A 24,103-nucleotide genomic window follows, 5' to 3' on the forward strand; every position below is an offset into this window, starting at 1 on the left:
TAATGTTGAGGTGGAATCTTCTTTCTTGTAGTTTGAATCCATTGCTCCGTGTCCACTTCTCTGGAGCAGCAGAAAACAATCTTTCTCCCTCCTCCATATGACATCCTTTCATATATTTGAACATGGCTATCATATCACCCTTAACCTTCTCTTCTCCAGTGCCTTAAGGAGCAAATCCCCTTTGCAGTCCAGGCCCCTCTTCCGGCTGGGAGGCTGACCCTTGAGGCAGGCTGCCCAGGGAGGGTCAGCTTCCTTTTAAGCCTCTGCCGGTGCAGCTGAAAGAGGAGCATCCTGAGTAATCCTGCTTGGGGCTCAGCAGGCAGGACCTTCCACAGGCCGCCCAGGCCTGAAAAGCAGCCAAGCCATTCGCTGTCCAAGGTACCAGCCAGGAGGGAAAAAAAGCTGCTGTGGAAAGCGAGCAAGTAATCCAATGCCGAGCTTCAGGCTTTTCCATGGTGCTCATTCCATCGGTCTCACTGTATTCACCACTTGATTCTAAAATACTTTAAAGAGATTAAAAGTAGCTAAACTTGCTAGGCTCCTGGGTAGGCCGGGTGTGGGCCTTGGCTGGTTTGCACGCATGCTGCTTTGTACTGAGGGAGTGTTGGGACTGGGAAATGGACTCAAAAGTCATGGTTTCTTCGAAAGGCATCACGACAAACAGGATTGATATTAGCAACTGAATCCCTGAGATTATTCTTACTGACTCTCTAGCCCACCGCTGACTGGTTGACGAAGATTTGCAGAGCCCACATTCCCAACTCTTGTGTGTATGAGCTGCCTCTTTCTCCTGGATGGCAAGGAATATGGAGTATTCCCTGACTCTCAGACGGCAGCAAGGCAAGGCAAGCATGCCATGAGCTCAGCCGCTGGGCTCACACTGGCAATGCCCAGTCCAGAAAGCTCTAATGTAGGTAAACCACACCAACCCCTGAACTCCATTTGCACCTGCCTCTAAGTCACCAAACGCGGGGCAGTCTGGCCACCTTGTCTGACTGCAAGGCCCAAAACATCTTGGCCTTCAAACAACGGTGAGGGACTTGGGTGCCATGTGGGTGGCAAGGAAGGAGGAAAAAGGACAGGCTAGGAGACTAGATCATCATCATCATCAAATCTTTATTGTCACTACACCGCCTGTGTGCAGTGAAATTAAATGAGCCGCCACCCCCATATACATTCAGTCTTGTTTGCACTCTGTGCTTGTTGGAAGTCAATTGCACCACTATTTTTTCCATTCAGCAGCCCAACAGCCCACGGATAAAAACTGTTCTTTAACCTGTTGGTGCGGCTGACTATACTTCTGTATCTCCTGCCCGAAAGTAGGAGATTAAAGAGGTGCTGGCCGGGGTGTGAGTCGTCCCTGAGAATTTTCCTCGCTCTCCTAAGGCAGCGGTCTCCTGCGACGTCATCTAGTGAACTCATGTGCTGTATTCACCACCCTCTGTAGGGACTTCCTCTCCGTGGCTGTCAAACCAGCGTACCACATCCCCTCTAGCCATAATTTCTGTGTTAATCCTGGAGGCATTTATTTAAAATGGAATTGCAGTGTGGTCTATGACCCAGGAGGTGGTGCCCTGGCGTCAGAATCGACACCTAACATTTCAGCGCTGCCATGCTCTCTTTGAGACACCTTCCTGAGCCTCGCCCTTTTCTTCTTGGGAGGCTGCATTCTCCAACCCTCTTCCCTGCCCCATAAGCTCATCTCTGGCACCAGCTGCCCAGCCCAATCAATATGATACCCAAAAGTGCCCCAATATAGTATGCTATTTCCTTTTTATTCCTGAAGCTTAAATTCTGGTCATTGTTCCTCTTACTGGCCCCTGCACCTTCCTCTTCTCATGCATTCCTGTGGCACACCTCTGTCTCCTCAGCAGCATCACGGGGCTCCGGTGATCCTCCTTGCGCACTCGTGATACCGCACACAGAACCTGCGACAACCACCTCAGCTCTGTGGCCTGCTGCATAAATTATGATTTATTTCAACAGATTGTTAGCCTGCCTGCCTTAAAATAGTTCAAGACTGCTGTCAACATTGCTATGAAAGCTGTCATAAAAATTAAATTATGATTCTGTGAGGGAGGAAACCAGGGAGCAGAAAGTAGATAGAGGCACCTTTTGACACCGCTGTACCATGTCCATTAGACAAGCTATCCTAGGCTCCCAGCATCATAATAAGGCAAAGAAACCCCATTTTCTGAATCACAGAAATTCACCCCAAAAAGCCATATAAATTGTTTTATTTAATTCCATTTGAGTGTGGTGGAATCTCCTTCTTTGGAGGTCTTTAAGCAGAGGCTTGACAGGCATCTGTCAGGAATGCTTTGATGGCCCTTGCCATTTCTTCCAACTCTAGTTACAGGTAGGTAGCCGTGTTGGTCTGAGTCAAAGCAAAATAGAAAAATTCCTTCAGTAGCACCTTAAAGACCAACTAAGTTTATATTTTGGTATGAGCTTTCGTGTGCATGCACACTTCTTCAGATACACGGGAAACAGAAGTGTCAGACCCTTATATATATACAGAGGGTGGTGGGGGTGGGTGGGAATGGGTGATGGGCTGGTGGGAGTGGTAAACCTGTGGATGGCTGTTAATGGCTGCTGATGGCTGCAATTAGTCCGGGGGGGGGGGGGTGGAAGCAAGGGAGCTCTCTATATTGGACAAACAGGCCAAACCCTACGCCAAAGGATAAATGGACATAAATCTGACATCAGGAACCATAAGACAGAGAAACCAGTAGGAGAACACTTCAATCTCCCAGGACATTCTATACAAGATCTCAAAGCAGCTGTTTTATTACAGAGAAATTTCAGGAACAGACTGGAAAGAGAAGTTTCTGAATTGGAACTCATTACCAAACTTAAAACCATGGAGCCACCTGGGATGAATAGAGACATCGGATTCTTATCTCATTTTGCATGATCAAGCTTTCTTTAGCGCCTCAGCCCTTGCTTCCCCCCCCCCGACTAACTGCAGCCGTTAACAGCCATCTACAGGTTTACCACTCCCATCAGCCCATCACCCATTCCCACCCCCCCCACAACCCTCTGTATATATATAAGGGTCTGACACTTCTGTTTCCAGTGTATCTGAAGAAGTGTGCATGCACACGAAAGCTCATACCAAAATAATAACTTAGTTGGTCTTTAAGGTGCTACTGAAGGAATCTTCCAACTCTGTGATTCTATGATTCTATGGTTCCAAAAGGCAATAAAATTGTGATCCAGGGATGGAGGGGAGGGGACCTGACTCATGGCATGAATGGAAGAGGGATGCCACAGCTTTGGTAGCTACAGATTCCCATCAGGTAACCAGAGTGGTGCTGGACCAGTTCAGAGGCACCAATGGTGGGAATGTGGATGAACTCTACAGTTTAAACTTGTGTTGCCAGAGCAGCCCAAACTGCAGAGCAGGCTGTGTTGAACAGGGCGATTCCAATAGTCTGTGGACTCTGGGCTTCTTTCTTCACATGTCAGACCCGTGTAGCAGCATGTCTGAGTCAAAAGACCCATGAGTCAAAAGACACGATAGGAATGTAAAGAAAGTCATCCTTGACCTTGAAAGTCCCCAGGGCTCATCTTGAACAGCACTTCTTAAAAGACAGCAGTATTTTTGAAAGACAAGTCATCTGTTCACAGCAATAGAGAAAAAGAATGGATTTTTAAAATACATGAAATCCCTTTAAAATGCTAAATTAATGTATTCCTCTCCAATAGTCTCTTGTCCTGTAAATTTAGTACACCACACTCAGAGGACAGGCACAAGGCAGCCCACCTAGTTCCCCTGGCTCTCTTAGCAATGCCACTGCTGAGATTTTCCCAAATAAGATCACTAACCTCGGGGATCCCCTTCTCCTTTGGGAATACCTCTCCCCTCCTGACGGAAAGGAGACCCCGGTTCAGACGGTCTTCCCAGGGCTTCTCCCTCTCCTGCCTCAGACCCAGCCCATGTTATGCCTGTCTATCCATCCGTCTAGTTACTTACAGGTAGGTAGCCGTGTTGGTCTGCCATAGTCGAAACAAAACTTACAGGTAGGTAGCCGTGTTGGTCGCGTGCATTGGTATCTGAAGAAGTGTGCATGCACACGAAAGCTCATACCAATGACAAACTTAGTTGGTCTCTAAGGTGCTACTAGAAGGATTTTTTATTTATTTTGTCCATCCATCTGCCTGTCTCTTCCTATGGCAGCCGAGAGGCTCCTTCCTCTGGCCAGAGACCGGATTCTCCCCAGAGAGGAGAGCCACTTCTCCCTCAGTCCAGGCCTCTCTGGGTCCCTATTTCTGCCCCCCCCCTCTCAAAGGAGCCCTCTCTCACTTGAATGCCCTGTTTGGGGAAGCTTCGCTTTTCATGGCTGACCTTTTACTATGGTTTTATATGTGCTGGAAGCTGCCCAGAGTAGCTGAGGGAGCCCAACCAGATGGGAGGGGTATAAATGACTATGATGATTATTATTTGCACTTTCCCTTATCAGAAACTGCTCCTTTTATTTTCCTTCCCCGTGTGCTGGCTCCGCCCCCCTCTGACTGGGGAGCCAATCAGAGAGAGGCCCCGGCCCCCTGGTGGCATTCCAGAGGAACTGCACCCCCCCGACTCTGGTCTGGTTCTGCTGTCAATCACAGCATCTCTCGGACAAGGGCTGCTGCGACTGATATACAGTATCTGCCAACCAGCTAGAGCGCCTGGACGGAGGGAGACGTGTTTTCTCAAAAGTTCCTCTGCAAATCCCAGTGGCAGAAGAGGATGCCAGAAGCAGAAGGAAGCTTTCAGCCCAGCAGAATCCAACCTCAGTTGTCCACGCTCAAGGCAAGGGGTGCCGCCCACTTGCTCATTTCTGCACGCAAAGCTCCAAATACGGAGCGCCGAAGCTGTGCTTATAATGATGCTTTATTATAATGCTTTATTATTGTATCTAATTTCAATGATAAATAAGCAGCCATTAGTGGTCCAGAGAAAAGCGTGGGGAGACCCAGGGGGTGGGGAATGGAAGCTCCGCAAGGAACAGAGAAATCCCCTAATTTGGGGCATGGGCGCATTGCTGCCACAGGTTCTTTGAGGAAGCCAGAGAGTAGAACAGCAGGGTGGTCTTGAGGAAACCTGAAGGGCGACTCTAGTAGTCTGGGCTGGAAGACTGGAAGTGCTCTGGGATGTCAGTCATGAAAAAGCAAATCCCAGGCTAGGGGTCGTTCAGAAAAGAACTGAAAATTAAACTGCCAGTATCATGTCATTATAGACACCTATGGTGCTATTGCATTTGGAATATTGTGTGCAGTTCTGGTCGCCTCACCTCAAAGAGGATATTGTAGAGCTGGACAAAGTCCACAAAAGGGCCACTGAAATGATCAAGGGAATGGAGATAGTGATTCCCTTGCGAAGGAAGGCTGCAGGGTTGGGGACTTTTTAGTCTACAGAAAAGGCATGTAAGAAGCGGCACAGAGCTTTGTAAAATTATGCATGGCGTGGGAAAAGTTGATGAAGGAAAGCTTTCCTCCCTCTTTCATGACACCAGAGCCTGTAGACATCCAGTGAAGCTGAATGCTGGAAGACTCAGAACAGACAGAAGAAAACCCTTATAGTTAAACATCTGGTTGGCCACTGCGAGGATGCTGGACTTTAGGCAGAGAATGGGCCTGATCCAGCAGCTGGGCTCCTCTTCTGTCCTAATGGAACCTCCAGGCCCAGAGGCAATCTATCTGCAGGCGCAGGTTGCGTGGGGCATTGGGGGACGGTGAGGACGGGATGCTGTCGGGCCCGCCCCGGGGCGCAGAGCCACCCTGGCTGTTATCCCAGCGGCCTGGCCTCGAGGTCCACCACGAAACAAAGCGGCCTGCGAGGCGTTCCCGTTGTCTGGACCCAGCTTGGGCTCGGGAGGGCGAAGCCGCCGCCGCCGCCTCTCCCCGCCTCGGTCCCCGGAGCGAGCAGGCCTCGTCGCCATGGCAACGCGAGGATGGAGCAGGCCGCGCCCTGGTCCTGCGGCCACGCCCCACGGGGCGGCGCTGCGCCTCTCGGGAGTCGTAGTCCCGCCCCGCGCGCGGGACCCGCCCCCTCGTGGCGCCGGCGGCGCGGCGATTGGCCCGGGCGGCGGCGGCGGCGGAGGGCGAGCGCGAGCTGGCCCCGCCCCTGCCTGGCGCGCGCGCTCCGAGGCAAAGCAGGTGAGGAAGAGGTAGCGCGGAGGGCGGCCGCCGGGCGACGACGACGACGACGGACGGGGAGGGCGACGCCGAGGAGAGCCGGTGAGCGGGGGGGGGGGGGCGGGAGAAGGCAGCCCCAGGAGCCGGCAACACCTGCCGGGGGTCCCCGTCCCCGCCTGGCCCCGCTTTGTCTGCAGCCCCACCCCGCCCGTCGGGGAGCGGCCTCGCCCACCTGGGCCCCCTCGCCGCGCCGGGCTTTGTGCTCCTCTGGGGGGCGGCGGTGGCCGGGCCTTTGTCTGGGATGGGCGCTGCCCTTTCCCGGGGGGCGGGGGGGGGGACGCCTGCGATGCCGCTGACAATGGCCGGGACTTGGCGCAGGGCTGCGCTTTGTGCTGCTCCGGCCGGGCTTCCAGCTGGGGAAACTGAGGTACGGTGAGGGGGGGGGGTCCTGCTGGTGGCTCTCTCCCTGCAGGCGGCGGCACTCCTGGGCGGGGAGGCGCAAGATCTGCTATGGGCCCTTCCAGCGCCCCCCCCCAATGGGGCTGGGGGTGTCACAGCCTCTAGGGGGCCACCTGGGACCGAAAGCATCCTTGACCCCGAGATGGAGGGGCAGGAAGCGGTGGGCAGCAGAGGCATCCCCTGCCCCCCTCGGAGGCTTCCCCCAAATGCCCCACCGCCTTGCCCCAGGGCGGCCTCAAAGGCTGGCCCAGTTGCCTCGCCCACCCTGGCAGGCCCCCCGATGGACCTACCCAGCACCCCCATCAGAGTCTAGTCAGGGGTAATCTCCTCGGAGCAAGGATTATGGACTCAATGGAGGAGTCACGCCAGTTCACCCCATCCGCCTGCTCCCCACCCAGACACTAAATCTGCCCGCCCCGCCCCACCCCACAGAAGGGGGATCAATCGTATGCACAGCTGGTACTGCTGCCTCTTTCATACCTGCCTTCTTTTAACGGGGAGGAACAATCAGATTCTTGCTGCCGCTCCACTGGGGGGGGGGACGGGACACGGCCTACGTGTTGGGGGTGGTTTGATATTGATTACTCTGAAGATGTTGGTGTCTCAACAGAAGGCAGCACCCTCTTCCTTTGCTTTGCTTTCTCTGGACCACAGGCTTCTCTCCTGCCTGGGGGGGGGGGACTTCCACACTTTATGGTTGGCACAGCTTTTTTGTGTTGGATTTGCATCCAGAAGGCACCTGAGGCTTGCAAAGGTTGACCCTGCCCCTGTGGCAGAGGGGCGTGTCCATGTGTGCCTCTTGCTCCCCTATCTCCTTGTTGGCTATGAGCCGTTGCCTATATTCCCGTGAACTGCAAGTAGCTTCTGTCTGGCCTGAGATGGAGGATGTTGGCAGCTGCAGAAGTAGGAACCACAAATTTCAGTGGGATTTATTTCCTTGCAAGTCCACTGGATGGATGCGGTGAAGTCTATGCTGGCATCCATGTGTGGCATGGGGGGGGCGGAGATGCCCCAGTGTATCCTTCCTGGTGCCCTCCTCAGTTTCCCCCTGTGCGAGTGAGCCTATAGGGAGCATGCAAGCAGTGGGCTGCAAAGCAGGAGAGAGATGGCTCATAGTTCTGACACCTTGTCTTAACCTCTGGCTGCTTCATTGAAGAAAAAGCTGTAGGCGGATCCTGCTGTTTTTTGTTCTGGTATATTATTATTATTATTATTTCTTAGTAATTAGAGATTTGATTGAAGTAAAGCAAGCAAATGAATGCAATGGAAATAATAGAAGTACAAAAAGCTGCACGGAAAATCCGGGAGAGACTTAAAATTAGGTTGGTAAAGTACTTGAAGACCATTAGGAAAGCCAATTTTAAGGGAGTGCTGTGAAGTCCTGGCTGTCTGCATTTGTTGAGCTATAAGATAAAATCCCACCCAACAGCACCATATCTGGGTCCTCTGAGCCTTTGGCAACACATAATTTATGAGTTAATTTTTCAGCTAATGCTAAATGCCACGTGGCTTTTGTCAGAAAAAAAATCAGTGTGTCTGTTTCCCACCCCTGCTTTGAAGCTTGCGAAAGATGCTCGGGAATTGGAAACACTTTTCTGTGCCGCCTGGAATCCATCCAAGGTATAGGTGGCAGTGCCGTCCTCTCCCCAGCTTTCTCTCCTGTCGGGCTGGCCAAAGGACCATCTGATCACAAGGGTCTGAAGAAGGTCAGAAGGTCGGTTGGGAAGCGGGCTCTGCCTGGGGTCCTGACCCTCCCTCCGTGTTGCTTGGCGATGGGACCGGACAGTAGCTGCCTGTCAGAAGCAAACAAAACCTTGAGTCAGGTTGGCCTGTGCTGGGGGAGGGGTGCCGGAGCAGCCAGCAAACAATGGCTGTTTGGCCGCCAGCTTCCACACTCCGGGGAAAGTACAATGCTGCTCTGTGTGGAAGGCCCCCTGCAAAATAAACGCAGGCCAGGGAGCCCCCCCCCCCGCAGTAGCAGTGCAAAAAGACTGAAGACAGGAGGGGTGTGGAGAAGCCTTTTTCTGATGGGAAGCAGTGCTTGAGATTTGCCAGGTGCGTTTTGCTACTACTGACGTGGGTCCAGTTCCAACTGAGTGGAGATTTCTGGGCATCAGGTTGGCAATCGCAGTTTAAAAACCTCTGCCTTAGTCCATAGTTATTTCCATTTCCACTGTGTGTGTGTTTCTCCTTCTTGCATACTGAGACAAGTGCATTGTTGTAAGAACAAGCTGCAGTCAAGCAATGTAGTTGAGGTCATAGAATTGTAGCACTGGAATGGACCCCATGGGTCATCTAGTCCAACCCCCTAGCAAATAGACACTCTGTTGTGGCCGCTGTAACCTAGATTTACAGTGCCATTTGGTGCCTGGCTTATATAGCTGAGTTTCTAAGCCTACCGTAGTTGGAAGATGAGGATGGGCTGCTCCCAGGCAGCCACAAGTGGGGAGGAACAGAGAGAGGAGGAGGAGGAGGAGGAAGAGGATGGGCTGGGATGGTGGGGAGCAAGACTCTGAGGCTGCCCTCCCTGATAGATGGGGATGGAATGAGCATTCGCTTCCTGCTGGGACTCGAGAGCCCAACCTCTCCCAGGGACCTTGAATCTGCCCAAGTATTGCTTCTGGCTTCTAACAAGCAATTCTGGGCATTCTGCAGCCTTTAAGACAAAGGCTGTCCACGACGGTCAGTGGCCTGGTTCTATGATAGAGGGGAGGCTGCCATGAGCCAGTGTCCTAAACTTCTGTGCCCTGCCTCTTTGCAACCGGGATGTGGCCTCAACTTCTGCTCGCTTTTGCCTGGGGCTGATGGGAGTTGGAGTCCAAGCATCTGGTTCCTCGTCATCCTGGGAAATGTGGCAAGTGGGGTGCCGCAGGGTTCTGTCCTGGGCCCGTTGTGGTTCAACGTCTTTATAAATGACTTGGATGAAGGAATTGGGGGGGGGGTGCTCATCCAATTTGCAGGTGACACCAAATTGAGAGGGGTAGCTAATGCTGCAGAAAGCAGAATCAGAATTCAAAATGACCTTATCAGGTAGGAGAACTGGGCCCAAACTAACAAAATGAATTCAAACAGGGACAAATGTCAGGTTCTCTGCACTTAGGCAGGAAGAACCAGCTGCACTGGTGAGGGACACAACTTATTAGTGGCACACCTGAAAAGGATCTTGGGGTCTTAGTAGACTACCGAAAAGTCCTTCTGCCTGGTTACTTCTTGCAGTGAGGGAACCACAAGAAGGTCCTGGGAGCTGGACTTCAGTGTCCAGGCTGAACGATGGGGTTAGAGACGCTCCTTCAGCAAAAAGAAAGAAAGGAAAAGCTAATGCTATTCCAGGCTGCATCCACAGTAGTCTAGTGTCCAGATCAAGGGAAGTCGTAGTCCCACTCTCTTCTGCCCTTGGTCAGGCCACACCTGGAATACTGTGTCCAGTTTTGGGTGCTGTAATTTGAAATAGTTGTTGACAAGCTGGAATGTATGGAGAAGAGGGTGGCCAAGAAGATCAAGCCTTATGAGGAACGATTGAAGGAGCCCGAAAAAAAGACCGAGAGAAGATATGATAGCCGTCTTCAAATATCTCAGAAGGCTGTCCCATGGAAGAGGGAGCAAGCTTTTTTCTCCTGCTCTGGAGGGTAGAACCTGAACCAATGGATTCAAGTTACAAGAAAGGAGATTCTGACTAAACATCAGGAAGACTGTTCCACAGTGGGATGGACTCCCTCAGGAGATGGTGGGCTCTCCTTCCTTGGAGGTTTTAAAGCAGGGGTTGGACTAGATGACCCTGAGAGTCCCTTCCAACTCCACAATTCTGTGATTTTGTTGACAGGTTGGCAAAGACTGCCTTATGGGACCATCAGCAGCACATCGGATGGTCTTGGTTTATCCTCTTTTTGCTGCTTTTCTCAGTATAAAAATAGAGAGCTGCCAGGGGTTGATTTTTAGACTGTTTATCTGCTTGGGAGTGTAACATGCTCCTTTGATCATTCTATTCCTCTACAGTTCTTCAATTTTCAAAGCATCATGAAATACGGATGGTTGAAAAAACCTGGATCAGCCATCTCCCTGGATCAGTGTGGGGAGCAAATGAAAAGCTTGGCATCTTGGAGAATTTCTGTTTTGTTGCAATCTGGTGCATTGCTTGTGAGCACTTGGGGTTGAGAAGGGTGTGTGACTTCTTCCACTTTCTTGAGCCTCTGCACAGGGTGTGTGCATGTGCTACACTGGAAGGTCTGAACTCTGGCCGGGAGCGTAGCATTTAGCCTTTCAGGTTGGAATTGGCCAGAGAGGCTGGGAAAGGCGGGCTGATTCCCCTTGGAGCTTTCCTTAAGCGTGAGAGCTGCTCCCTTGATGCAAGGATGGGACTGGGTCTTGGGGGGGGGCACTTGGAGCCTGTTGATGCTCCTGAGGCTTTGATACTACAGTACTGATCTCCAGGTGCACCGATGGGTCATTGGTCCAGGCGCCTCCTGTGCAGTATCCCTATTGGAGCCACAGAGGGAGAGGCTCATTGTCGTGGTTCTTTGGGCCAAATTCCCCTTGGACTGCGGCTTCCCTCCATACTAGGAAATAAGGTGCCAAGTGACACCATAGCTTGTTTCCTGCTCCACAGCATATGACCCAAAGCAATAGATCCAAATGAAAAGAAAGGGATTCTGAGAAAACCTTAGGAAGAACTTTCTGACAGTGGAGCCTTCCAAACCTTCACACAGGCAGGATAGCCATCTCTCAGGGATTCTGTGATTCCTGCATTTCAGGGGGTTGGACTAGATGACCCTTTGGGGGATCCCTTCAACTCTACAATTCTATGATTCTGTGAAGAAGCTCTTTGACTGGGCAGGGTGTTGGCAGTCGGAGGCTCTCGCCCCACCCCAGGGGCTTGAACTTCAGCCTCTGATGTCTGTAGCTTCCCAAGGGCCAGGTGTCTCAGGTGTGCTCAGACCTTCTCCGCGAGGAGTTGCGTCTTGGCTCTTGGGTGAAGCTTGGGCCTGGAGGAGCTGCCCAATGGACTGTTGGTCCTCCATGTTTGGCTCGAGTGGAGGTCAGGGGGACTGGTGGGGGCTGGAGGCTCTTTGGCTTCCACAGCCCTTCTTTTTGAGGCTTTGCCTCCCTCCCTTTTGCCCCAAGGTGGTGGCAACTAGAATACCAAGCGTGGGTGGTGTGGACTCTGGTCCCGAAAGGCCCCTTCCCTCCAGTCCAAGCAAACCATCTCTGCACACGGATCTGCTGGTGCTCAAACCGCCCAGTTCTCCTTGAGAAACTGCATCCCAGCTCTCTGGAGTTTGGGGCAGGGAAGCAACTGGGGATTGTGCCTAGGACATTCTGTGTCAAGTGTTCAGCCGCTGAACTGCGGCCCCTCTCTGAATGCCCTGGTCTTCTCTGGCAAGGCCTTTGCCTCATTGACAAAACAAATCCAGGCTTGGGATTCTGGACTCCGAGTAGTAGCTCAAAGTCATGATCTGAAGTAGCAAAAAATGCTGTGTGGGAAAGATCAGTCAATCACTGGAAATACAAATTCCCACTTTTTATTAAAGCCACAAATAACACTGCGGGAGCCTAAAGACCAACAGATTAATTATGGCATCAGCTTTTGTGGACTGATGCCATCGTAAATTTGCTGGTTTTCAAGGTGCCACAGCACTGCGGGGAAGGTGGGTGGGAAGAAGGGCATAGAGCCTGTCTATCCAGCCTCTCAGTCAAAGGCTGCCTTTAATTTATTGAAACAATAAGATCATACAAACTCCAGGCCATCATTCCGTTAAGCTTTATTGTTTTCTTCTGAGAAGTATCTCATGAAATCAGAAGAGTTACCCGCTGCAGGGGGCCTGCTCCTGCTCCTCTTCCTCTCCAGAGGTTCCAGGGAAAGGTGATTTTCTGCCTGCCCTTCAGATGGACAAGTGAGGCTCCTGTCTCCCTCAACGGGTTTCCATGTTCAGGCTGACCTTTGTCCACCAGGTGCCCTCTGGGCACTTTGTTTTTTTAAAAATAATTTTTATTAGTTTTATATAATAACACAAAAAGACAAAACATAAAAGAACATTTCTATCCACCTTCCCTCCCTCCCCCCACAAGTCCCCTTCTGCCACAAGTGGATCCTGCAGGTGTTGAGAGTCGAAGGTAGTCCATTTTGAAGCTGGGTTTGTCCTCACCCCCCTCTCCTTAGCTCCTGGACCCCCCCCCCCCCGCCACCAGGAGGCCCCGAGACAAAAGGAGAGATTGGGATAAGGAACCCCCCCAACTATTTATATATAATCCTCCAGCATAATAGACAAACAGACAAACAATTAAGAATATCAATTTCTTAAACATTGTATTTGTGACTTCCTCAGGTCCCTTCTTCCTGATTTTCATACTTCCTTAATATAATTATGGCGGGTTTCTTTTCTTAATTCCGATTCTTATTCTTAAAAATCAACATTATTTCCCTCCTTTGTGCCACCTCCCCACAAGCCCCCTCCTGCCACAAGAGGCACCTATGAGGTGCGACCATCCAAGGGAGGTCTATTTTGTAATTGGGTTTCCTTCCACCCCTCCCTCCCCCCCCAGAGCCCCCCCTGCCACCAGAGGCTTCAGGTCGATAGGGAGGAAGATAGGTGGCTATCCACCCAACTACCTAACTAAACATAGCATTCTACTCAACAAATCTAAAATTTCTTTCCCCAGCCCTTCCTCCACCCCCCACAAGAAATGTCAATTATTACATCTTATTAATATCTCTAACCAAACATCTTAACATTAAACATCTGGGCACTTTGGACAAGAACTCCCATAATAGCCGTGCTTGCTGGGGCTGGTGAGAATTTGGAGGAAACCTGGTTGACTTCAAGACAGTTCCAGGTGACCAAAGGGGAAAGGGGCTGTTTCCCTTGCTCACTGGGGACATGGAGCAAGCAGGAGGCCTCCACTTCAGTCACTGCCCACTCTTGCCAAGTGGGTCACAGGTGGGGTGAGAATGGTGGTGTTGAAGGGCTGATTCCACTCCCTTTCCCAACCAAGACACTTCTATCTGTAGCCCAGTCTGGAGGGTGGGGGGACGTCCCAGAGCCCCACCCCCTGGAGCAGCCCCTTGGAGGTTGGTCTTGAGATTCCCAACAGGAGGGATCTGTGCTGTCACTTTTCCCATTGAGGGTGCCGTACTGTGGGCCCCTAAGCTGGCACAGACCCTGATGAGACATAGGCAGCAGCCATGGGTCCATCTAGCCCAGTGTTGTCCCCACTGACCGGCAGAGTCTGTTAAGGATTTCAGGCAGGGAATCTCTCCAAGTGCTCCTGTGATGCAGAGCAGATACTCGGCTCCCTGAACGCTCTTCCTTTGTTGCATGAGAGGGACGGCTGCTGCTGCTGCTGCAAAGGCCTTTAGCCAGAAGGGTCAGCAGGGAGATGCGGCTAAAGCAAATCTTTTCCTGGAGGGGAGGGATTCTTTGAGTATCTTGGGGGAGGGTATTACCCCTTGCAAGGGGCTGGCGTCTTCTCCTCCAAGGCAGGACCACCTTTGCCTTTGGTGCTTCAGCTGACTTGGGTCGCATCCAACCTCTTTGACACTGAAGAAGTTGTGATGTTTGGTGGGATATTTATCAGGCCTTCCCTTAAGCTTTTCAACCTCCAAGGAAAACACAGGACTGGGTTCCAGGCTGCTTGTCGTCTTCATTGTATTTTTCTGGACACATTTTCCCAGTTTGTCCAGATCTTCCTTAAAATGTGGCACCTAGAATTGTCACAGGCCTGTCCAGGAGAGAGAGGGACTGTTGCTTCCTGTGATCTGGACGTTGTGCTCCTGTTAAGGACCCTTCCTTGAGAAGCTGCAGGAGCTTTTCTTTTGCAGCTGAATCACACGGGCGGCAACAGCCCAGCTTAAGATCCGCTCAGACCCTCCCCGCACACGAAATGCTGCCAGGTCAGGTCTTTCCTGTGCATTTGGCTTGGCTTTGAACCTAAATGCAGGGCTTCGCATTTGTCACTGGTACATTGGGCCGTGTTGGTTTTGGGCCAGGAGTCCGTGGTCCAGAGGGAACTCTAAACTGGAAAGAAAGATGCATCGCTCTGGTGTCCCAGCTGATGAAATTTTGCTGCCAACCAGGCAAGCAAAATTAGAGACTTGCTAGCAAACCAGAGTGGGAGAGGCCCAGAGCGTCCAGGCGCAGCTCCGAGTCGCCGGCTGTGAGCTCATCCAGGCCGCCCTCAGCATCTTCATCATAGCCTCTCCTCCCTGCCCGGGGTGGGGGTGGGGGGTGGGGGATTGACTAGCCATCTCCTTTCTCATCAGCGGCCTCCTCCTCCTCCTGCGCCACTGTGTCAGCCATAAGGTGTGGCTGAAGAAGCTGGACCGGCTGTTTTCATAACTGGCTGATCAGGTGGCTGGGCAGGCTCTCCCCAAAGTTGAAATGGGAAAGCGTGAAGAAAAAAAGCAGAAAAATTGGGGTCATGGTTGCATTTCCCCAGTGTTTTCAGGGGCCTTCATATCTCTACCCCAAAACCTTGGGGAGCAACAGAAAAAAAGCGGAAGCGTTTTTAGAAAGAAAACTCCCTGTGCCATGGTCTGAGTCCCATGACTCAGCAGCCGAGGCAAAGATTTGAGGGGAGGAGTTGAGCTGAGGCAGCTCTTGGGGCTACTCTCTGTTCCAGGGTCGTCTGGGTCCCTTTGGGGGGGGGGTCATGCTTCTGAATGCCAGCTGCTGGAAACCACAGGAGGGGAGAGTGTTGCTCTTGCACTTAATAATAATAATAATAAATTTTTATTTATTTATTTTACTTGAGTCCTGCTCGGGGGCATCTGGTTGGCCACTGTGAGGGGCAGGGGGAGTGGGCTTTGGCCTGATCCAGCAGGTGGACAGGCACCTCTTAGGTTCTCAGTGTTCCACCCTTGCTGCTGGAAATTGTGGATCTCTAAAGAAGCCGCTGGTCCTTCTGCTGTTGCTGTTGTGTGCTGTGCTGTGCCATGCAAGGCGCTTGCCTGCCTCCGGATCCTCAGATTTCTCCCTGTAATGACACTCATCTTCAGCAGGCTGTCAGCGCTCCCTGCAAGGACTTCAAAACAAAGAAAGGAGTGGGGGGGGGGCGATGTGTCATTGCTTGGCATCTGCACCAGCCCCTGTTTGCTCATTAAGCTTTCCCCCGGCGTTCCTTGTTAAAAGGGAGCTGCTTTCGTCTGTGCTGCAGCAGCGCACCAGGCAGCCTTGGGAAGAGTTGAGGGTCATGGCAAGTGGAGGGGGTCCCAGGCTCTCCACGGGGGGGGGGGGAGTCTGCATGTGCATGTGGCCCCAGGGTGCTTTGTGTCTGATCCTGCTTTCCCTCCTCTCTCTGGGCGGCTGTAGGCAGCTGCACAGCCCTGGGTCCTGGGTGGCCTTTTGAAGCAAGACAGAGGGGGGGGGAGCCTCTGTTCCCCCTGCTGTGTGTCCTGATGTCCTGAGGAGGAGTTGGGGGCTGATGGCAGCTTTCTTGAGAAACAGGTGGGGGGGGAATGTCCTGCAGGAACACTACAATTCATGGACAGCCTAATCCCAGAGGGGCCCCAGAAGCAACCAGAGAAGCGGACACGGAGCAATGGATTCAAACTTCAAGAAAGAAGATTCCACCTAAACATTAGGAAGAACTTCCTGACAGTAAGAGCTGTTCGGCAGTGGGATTTGCTGCCAAGGAGTGTGGTGGAGTCTCCTTCTTTGGAGGTCTTTAAGCAGAGGCTTGACAGGCATATGTCAAGAATGCTTTAATGGTGTTTCCTGCTCGGCAGGGGGTTGGACTGGATGGCCCTTGTGGTCTCTTCCAACTCTATGATTCTATGAACTTTAGTCCAGATTACTTTAAAATTTTGGGTCTAGGTGACCCAATTTGGGTGGCACAACTCAAAGTGAGTATTTTGTTGTATATATTTCAAGAATCCCAGAGTTTGAGAGTCAGTAACACAGATGCCGTAAAGGTGTGGGGATGGGCTGTGGAGCATCCCCCTTGAAGAACAGAACAGGGGTTAGCCATACCCAGCAGCGAAACTTGCCAGGTGCATTTTGCACCTGGCTACCGGTCCCTTGCAACCAAGTGAAGATGCCCAGGCGCCACTCTTGTGCCTGACGTCTCCACTGCCTGGTAGAAGAAGAAGAGTTTGGATTTGATATCCCGCTTTATCACTACCCGAAGGAGTCTCAAAGCGACTAACATTCTCCTTTCCCTTCCTCCCCCACAACAAACACTCTGTGAGGTGAGTGAGGCTGAGAAGTCTGACTAGCCCAAGGTCACCCAGCAGCTGCAGGTGGAGGAGCAGGGAAGTGAACCCGGTTCACCAGATTACGAGTCCGCTCTTAACCACTACACCACGCTGGTGCATGCCTGGGGATCCTTGGATCTGCCTGTTTTCACACACTAGCAATACATCCTGTCTGTGATATTTTATCTGCACAATCAGAATGAATTTTAGGAACTAAAAAGCCGTATTAAAAAATAGAAGTTTCAAGCCGTCTGGCCCCCAAATGGCAACTAGGCATTCCTAGCTTATATATCTGAGCTTCTAACACTGCCCAGAAAGGTCCCCCATGACAATTCAGGGCCCCCAAAATGTTGGCCTGCCACTTTGTCCCATGTGTCTAGACTCGCGCCCTTGCCGGTTATGGTGGGGCTGCAGCTGACTTGGGACGGATGGAAAGGGCTGCCCTCTTCTGCTGCTTTGAGCCTCAGCGCTGCACAGCCTGAAGGAGTGGGCCTGGGTCTGCTTTGCCCGCCCTCTGAGCATTGTGCTTAGCCCCCTCCGTGACTTTGCAAAGTCTCCTCCCCATTCCGTCCTTTCCTCCTGGAGCCCCTATACTGTACAGTAGATGCTGCTTGGATGTTAAGAGCCTGCTCAGTGGCACAGGAGTTTGAAATGCTGGCTTGAGAGGGTGTCCCCTGCAGGGTGGATGCAGTGGGTCATGGGGAGGGGGCTTGAACAATGGGGATGGGACAAAGCCAGTGGCTGTTATACCCTCCCAGGACACAAAGGCTTCTTTCTGTGTGTGTGTGTGTGGAGGGGCTCTTGCTCTCCCCCCTCCTCCGGTTGTTTCTCTTTCCTGGGGAGGACAATGGCCAGCATTTACCAATCCCAGCAAATGGTGGGTGGTGTTCTGTCACCTGGAGGTTGAAGGAGCCCTGAGCCTTGGCCTTGTGTGTTTAGAAGGACCCCCCTGCAAACTCCTGACAAGGAGGGGAAGGAGTCTGCAGGGGGAGGGGGCTGAGGAGTTAGGAAGGAAAGGAAAGACATGGATTGTGGGCGTTCCAAGCAAGAAAGAGGAGAAGGCAGCCAAGCCATTTACGGATCTGTGGGTCACCACAACACCTTGCATTTGGTTCCCAGGAATGTGGGCCCTTGAGAATCTTCTGATTCCAATGTCTTTTTTAAAAAAACAAACATAAAATTGTTCTCAGTGTGTTGTAATTGTTGTCACCTGCCCTGGAACCTTGGGGTGAAGGTTGTTTGCTGCTGCTATTTATTATCATTTACCCCCATCATTCAGCCCGGCCGAGGGCCTTCTGGCGGTTCCCTCGTTGCGAGAAGTGAGGTTACAGGGAACCAGACGGAGGGCCTTCTCGGTAGTGGCACCCGCCCTGTGGAACGCCCTTCCAACAGATGTCAAGGAAATAAGCAGCTCTCCTCTTTTTAAAAGACATTTGAAGGCAGCCCTGTTTAGGGAATTTTTTTTTATATTTAATGCTGTATTGTTTTAATGTCCGATTGGGAGCTGCCCAGAGTGGCTGGGGAGACTCAGCCAGATGGGTGGGGTACAAATAAATTATTATTATTATTATTATTATTATTATTTATTAGGCTGCCTGCCAGAGCTTCCTTCAAACGGAAGGCTGGCCATGAAGGTGTGGCGAATGTACATTTGGTGGCCCCTTGGGTCTGAGAGGCTGCTCAACAAGTGGGCATCCTGCTCTTCAGGGGGGGATCCTTCCCTGAGGGCTGCCTTACGCCTTAGCTGGGGGGTGTTTCTTGCACTTGGAGCTCCATGGCCTCTGTGCAGAGGGTGCTCTGCTCTCTCCCTGCTGACTGACACTGCTGCATGCTCAGCTGCTACAAGGGGGGAGAGGGGGCTGGCCTCAGGTTTTTTTTGGGGGGGGACAGTCAGGTCCACAGCTGCTGGCTGCAGTTGCTCTATGGGCCACACTTCCTTGTTTTCTCTGTGTCTCCTCCTATGGTAGGGTTGCCATTTTTCAAAAAGTGGAAATCCAGACACAAAAGCTGTTAACGATTTTGAGCTATTTTTTAAAGGGAAATTGGCAAAAACAACGCTACCGACATGGGCTGCCATACGTCCGGATTTTCCTGGACATTTTTGCCTTTTCCCGCCAGAACACAGCTTCTGACTGCAGTATTCCGGGTATATCTGGGGAATTCCGGGTGTATGGCAACCCTGTGACCTATGGAGAAGCAGCACCAAATTGCCCTGGCCCACGTAAGCCCTTCCTGGGTGGACAGCGCAGGGTTCTTTCACTTTAAGGCACTTGGAGGTTTTACATCCATCAAGTGATCTATACAATTCGTTAAATAAATAAAAGCAGCAAGCCCTTTCTGTGAGCTGTTGGGCCTCTCATCTTAGTGAGTGGGGTGGGAAAGTTAATTATATGTATATTTGGAGACTGTGGCTTTGATGCTCCTGATGGACCCTTCTGGACCTATTTTCTCTGCAGGCCCCTTTCCTGCTTGTGTCCACACTGGTCTGGATGATTGGCAGAGGGTGTTGCCGGTTCATATCCCTCTAGCTGAGGAAGGGAGGGAGGCGTGGGCCTGTTAGCTTCTGAGTTGCCTCTAATTCTGCTTTGACAACTGCATGGATAATAATCTGTGGGTGCCTTTGAGCTTCCTAAATCTTTGAAAATCAGATGCTGGCTGACCTCTTCAAGACACCTCATCCTGCATACAGATTGTGGCGGGCAGGTCTGCTGGCCTTGTGCGGTGCCTGCCCCATTCCAAGTGTTCCTTTCTGGGTCTGCCTGGTCCTCTCCCCACACTGCGTAAGAGTTGGAAGGGACCCCCAAGGATCATCTAGTCCAGGCATCCCTAAACTTTGTCCCTCCAGATGTTTTGGACTACAGTTCCCATCTTCACCGATCACTGGTCCTGTTAGCTAGGGATCATGGGAGTTGTAGGCCAAAACATCTGGAGGGCCGCAGTTTGGGGATGCCTGATCTAGTCCAACACACTGCAATGCAGGAATCTCAACTAAAGAGGGGGCAAGACTGCCCAGCCAATGCCCTGCCCTGATGTTCAGGGCTTCTGTTTCCCACCTGCTGAGAGAGAGGAGGCCACATTGCATAGCTACATGAGTGAGATGGGATATCTATGGGCCACAGCGACTCTCCCTCCTCCCCAAGCTTCAGGTCTGCTCTGATCCTGCACCTGGAGGTCTCAGTCCTACAGACCCGGCTGGTTTCCTCATTCCCCATCAAGGCTTGGATCAAGGCGTGAGCAGCTGCAGATGTGAGGGCTGGCTGGTGGGGCAGGTGATGTCAGCCCACGGCCTGGTCCCCAGTTGACTGTGCCTTGGGCCCTAGACCTTGCCTGCCAGTTCCAGGCTGTGGGGGACCCTGGTGCAACAAGCCCAGAGGGGGACGTCTGCTTCTGCCTCCTGCAAGCACCAGGCAAGGCTTGCTCTCCCAAGAACCCCGGCCTCTGCTCCTCTGCGGTTGCAGCTTCAGAGTAGACCCCCCTATTTGCAACCATGCAGCCATCAAAAGGGAACATGCCTCCCTCTCCTCCAGGTTTTGGGTCCAGCTCCAGCTTGTGGGAATGCAGGTTTTGTTTGATTCCCGGAGACCGACCTCCCCCCCCCTTTCTTTCGATCCCCGCCTCTCTCACACAATAGGAGCTGATGGTCTGTCTGGAAGCCTCTGAGCCGGCAGCTGTCAGGTCTGACTGTGCAGATTTCATGGCAAATTGGAGCTTCTGGTGCTGGATGGAGGGGCTGGGTTTGCCGCCAAGGGAGGCCGTGTTCAGGGGGCGTCTTTGATGCAACGGGATGCCAGGGAGGCAGAGGAGGTTGCTGAATTGCTGCAAAAGGAAGGGTTTTTCCAGGGGAGGGGAGCAGAGACCCCCTTTGCTGTGGTGGTGTTTTTTAATATATTTTCCTTCCAGCTGCCAAAGAGGAATGGAGGATGTTTGCAGATATCATGTGGGGGTGGGGAGAGGATCAGGCAGCTGCAGCATCTTAAGGGCACATTGTCGGTAGGATGGCAGAGCTGCCAGGAGCAGCCGAGAAGGAGTCAGAGGCTCTGGCGGTCAAGGAGCCAAGTCCAGCCTCCTCTTCTGACAGCAAACAACCAGATTCTCTCTGAGCCTCCATGGCAGCTCAGATGGTTTCTGCGCCATCAGAAGAGCCCAGCAGCAGCAGCAGCAGGATCAGGCCAAAGGGGGACCACCTAGTCCAGCTCCTCTTTCCATAGGGACTGACCCAGTGGCCGTAAGCAGGACCTGAGTGCAGCAGCAATTCCCTCCCCTCTCAATCATTCTCATCAACTAGTGTTCAGGGGCAATGGCTGCCTCAGACAGTGGGGACAGTGGAGGGAGAGGACAGCCGTTGTGGCAAGTAGCCATTGAGAGCCTTGTCCCCCGCCTAGGAGCCATCCTTCCCAGTGTTAGAAGCTCAGCTATATAAGCAAGGCTCCAAATGGCTCCTTACAGCAGGGTTAAAGTCACCAAAGCAGAATGCCTAGTTGCCCCTTGGGGGCCAGCAGGCTTGAAAGTTGTGCTTTTCAATACAACGTTTTGGTTCCTAAAATTCAAATATAATGGATAGAATTCTACAGGATGTGTTTCTCGTGTGTGAAAACAGGCAAGGGCCAATTATCCCCAGGCAGGCACCTCCAGATGGGGGAGACATCAAGACACCATCCTGGCATCTGGGCATCTTTACTTGGTTGCAAGTAGCCGATAGTCCTGAAGGCAGCCCTGTTCAGGGAGGCTTTTAATGTTTAATAGATTATTGTGTTTTATTCTTTTGTTGGAAGCTGCCCAGAGTGGCTGGGGAGACCCGGCCAGATGGGTGGGGTATAAATAATAAATTATTATTATTATTATTATTATTATTATTATTATTATTATTATAGTCGGGGGCAAAAAGCCCCTGGAACCTGGTGAATTTTGAACGCTGATCCATTTGCAAGCCGTGTCCCAGTTTTATTCCCACAGGGACTCATGTTCCTCATCCCCACCAGCCACACTTCTCTCAGAGGACGGATGCTGGGCCGGCCCAAGACATTTTGCTGCTTGAGGCCGGGTAGCACCTACTGCCCCCATCCCTCCCCTGGCCAAGGCACTCAGAGTCTGCAGCCCAATTATTTTGGTGCCCACGTTGTGCCTCCCTTCCTCCCTGGCAATAATAGGAAGTAATGATAGGCTGCCTTTTGGGGGCACTTAAAAGCAGCTGCCAGAGGCTATTGCCTCACTTTCTCTCCTGGTAGGACTGGCAGCAGGGGAGGTGGGCCACAAGAAAGGCCTCGGAGGCTGAGCCATGTTCTCAGAGAAGGTGCAGAGATGCCCTCGTCCCGGACGGTGGGTGGAATTCCATGAAGTGCTAAGGCAATTGTTCCCGTCAGCAAAAGCACTTCTGCTTTCCACCAGGCAGAATGACCTCTCTTCCCCCCACCTCAAGCTCTGGGGGTTCTCCTGGCCCTCCCAAGCAGATTTCGGGAGAGGAGGTCACATTACACTAGCAGGACCCATAGAATCATAGAATTATAGAGTTGGAAGAGACCACAAGGGCCATCCAGTCCAACCCCCTGCCAAGCATTGAACTTGCGTCAACCAGTGCAACAACCTGGGTGAATCCGACCCCATGTGTCTGGCCGTTGTACACTTGGGAGGGGGGGAGTCCACCAAACATTTTGCGTGTGGTCCTGATATCCAGCTGAATGTGGCAGAACGAGAGAGGGCAACATGGCCCTGGGTGTTCTCTGAGCCTGAGGAGCTGGCCTGGAGCAGCCTGTGCCGTGTTTCCTGATTTGCAGTGCCTCTCACCCTCCGGTGTCTGGGCAGTGCGGCCTCTGGGCATAAGTTAAACTGTGGAACTCCCTCCCACAGGAAGCAATGATGGCCACCGACCTAGATGGCCTTCAAAGGAGAGGAGAGGGCTAGGAATGGCATGATCCTGTTCAATGGATGATCTGTGGAGTCTTGCCAGTGGGGGGTGGGAGGGAGCAGCCATGGCTCAGGCGTCCACGGCTCCTGACCTCCTTTGCCCTGTCCTCCTTTGCCAGAGCCATGCTCGCCAACGCTGCCACGATGCGGATCCTCATCAAGGGGGGGAAGGTGGTGAACGACGACTGCACCCTGGAGGCCGACGTCTACATTGAGAACGGCATCATCCAGCAGGTGGGCCGTGAGCTCATGATCCCCGGCGGAGCCAAGGTCATCGATGCCACCGGCAAGCTGGTGATCCCGGGGGGCATCGATACCAGCACCCACTTCCACCAGACCTTCATGAACGCCACCTGCGTGGATGACTTCTACCATGGCACCAAGGTAGTCTCCCTCCCTTTCTCTTGGTTGTGTGGTGGGGAGGATGCCCAGCGGGTGGTCTGGTCTTGGGCAATGATGGCTTGTCCCACAGTTGACCTGTGTGTGTGTTCTCTTAGAGCAGGCATCCCCAAGCTGCGGCCCTCCAGGTGTTTTGGCCTACGACTCCCATGACGCCTAGCTAACAGGAACAGTGGTCAGGGAAGATGGGAATTGGTAGTCCAAAACATCTGGAGGGCCGGAGTTTGGGGGTGCCTGTCTTAGAGGAAGACAATTTCTGGGGAGACTTGAGATCCGCAGAATGGATGAGAGATGGGGCAGGTCCACACCATCCCTTTAAAGCAAACCCAACATACATTTAAAGCACATGACACCCCCCCCCAATATCCTGGGAACTGTAGTGTCCCCCACAGGCATACAGTTCCCTGCATCCTTGACAAACTACAGTTCCCAGGATTCTTTGAGGGAATTCATATGCTTTCAGTGTTTTTTGAGTATGCCTTAAATCAGGCATCCCCAAACTCCGGCCCTCCAGATGTTTTGGACTACAATTCCCATCTTCCCCGACCACTGGTCCTGTTAGCTAGGGATCATGGGAGTTGTAGGCCAAAACATCTGGAGGGCCGCAGTTTGGGGATGCCTGCTTTAAATGAGCGGTAAGCTCTGCCCCAGGAGTTGGGAAGCCAGCTGTGGACACGTCTGGCAGCCAGCATCCCCCTGCCTTTATTTCCACAGGCACCTCTGTTATTGCTCAGGGGTGCTGCAATGCCCCTCCATGCCACCTGTGCCCAGCAAAGAGCAAACTGAGCTGACTCTGCGCAGGGCAGAAGTGAATAGATACAACCCTCTCGGGCCTCCAAGGGCAGCCTTTGCCAACCTGACGCCCTCCAGATATTTTGGGTGTCAGCATCCCTGTGGACTCCAAATCTCCCTCTGAGTCAGGACTAACTCTGGCCTTGCCATGTCCTTAGTGAGATCTGGCCTCTGCCCCCCCCCCCTGGACAATTCTGACCTGTCCCTTTGGCAAGGGGGCAGGCCTGCTTTGGGTGAGGCCTA

The 24,103-nt window shown here is 52.4% G+C and overlaps 2 protein-coding genes across 2 annotated transcripts in view; one reads left to right on the forward strand and one right to left on the reverse strand.

The window, feature by feature from the left end:
- Positions 1-5,681: 5,681 nt before the first annotated feature.
- LOC132591944 (proline-rich protein HaeIII subfamily 1-like) lies at positions 5,682-22,794 on the reverse strand. The gene is made up of 3 exons (XM_060273287.1): positions 22,762-22,794; positions 20,393-20,584; positions 5,682-6,545 (listed from the first exon to the last, which is right to left on the reverse strand). Exons 1-3 carry the CDS (start codon positions 22,792-22,794, stop codon positions 5,682-5,684), a joined length of 1,089 nt encoding a protein of 362 aa, XP_060129270.1.
- The window catches only part of DPYSL5 (dihydropyrimidinase like 5), a 35,485-nt gene continuing 17,547 nt past the window's right edge, over positions 6,166-24,103 (forward strand). Inside the window, exons 1-2 of the mRNA XM_060273229.1 lie at positions 6,166-6,225; positions 22,789-23,053. Coding sequence (XP_060129212.1) covers positions 22,793-23,053 — 261 coding nt within the window. The 5' untranslated portion in view covers positions 6,166-6,225; positions 22,789-22,792. The remainder of the gene's footprint in view (positions 6,226-22,788; positions 23,054-24,103) is intronic.

Source organism: Zootoca vivipara, chromosome 3, assembly GCF_963506605.1.
Source record: "Zootoca vivipara chromosome 3, rZooViv1.1, whole genome shotgun sequence".
Taxonomy (NCBI): Eukaryota; Metazoa; Chordata; class Lepidosauria; order Squamata; family Lacertidae; genus Zootoca; species Zootoca vivipara.

Coding starts and splice junctions, on each gene's coding strand:
- LOC132591944 (XM_060273287.1), bottom strand. CDS start 22,794: ATGGCTCTGGCAAAGGAGGACAGGGCAAAGGAG. Junction 20,585..22,761: donor AGGAGGACAGGGCAAAGGAG/GTCAGGAGCCGT, acceptor TTCCTTTTGCAG/CAATTCAGCAACCTCCTCTG. Junction 6,546..20,392: donor AGACCATCAGCTCCTATTGT/GTGAGAGAGGCG, acceptor ACCGTACCTCAG/TTTCCCCAGCTGGAAGCCCG.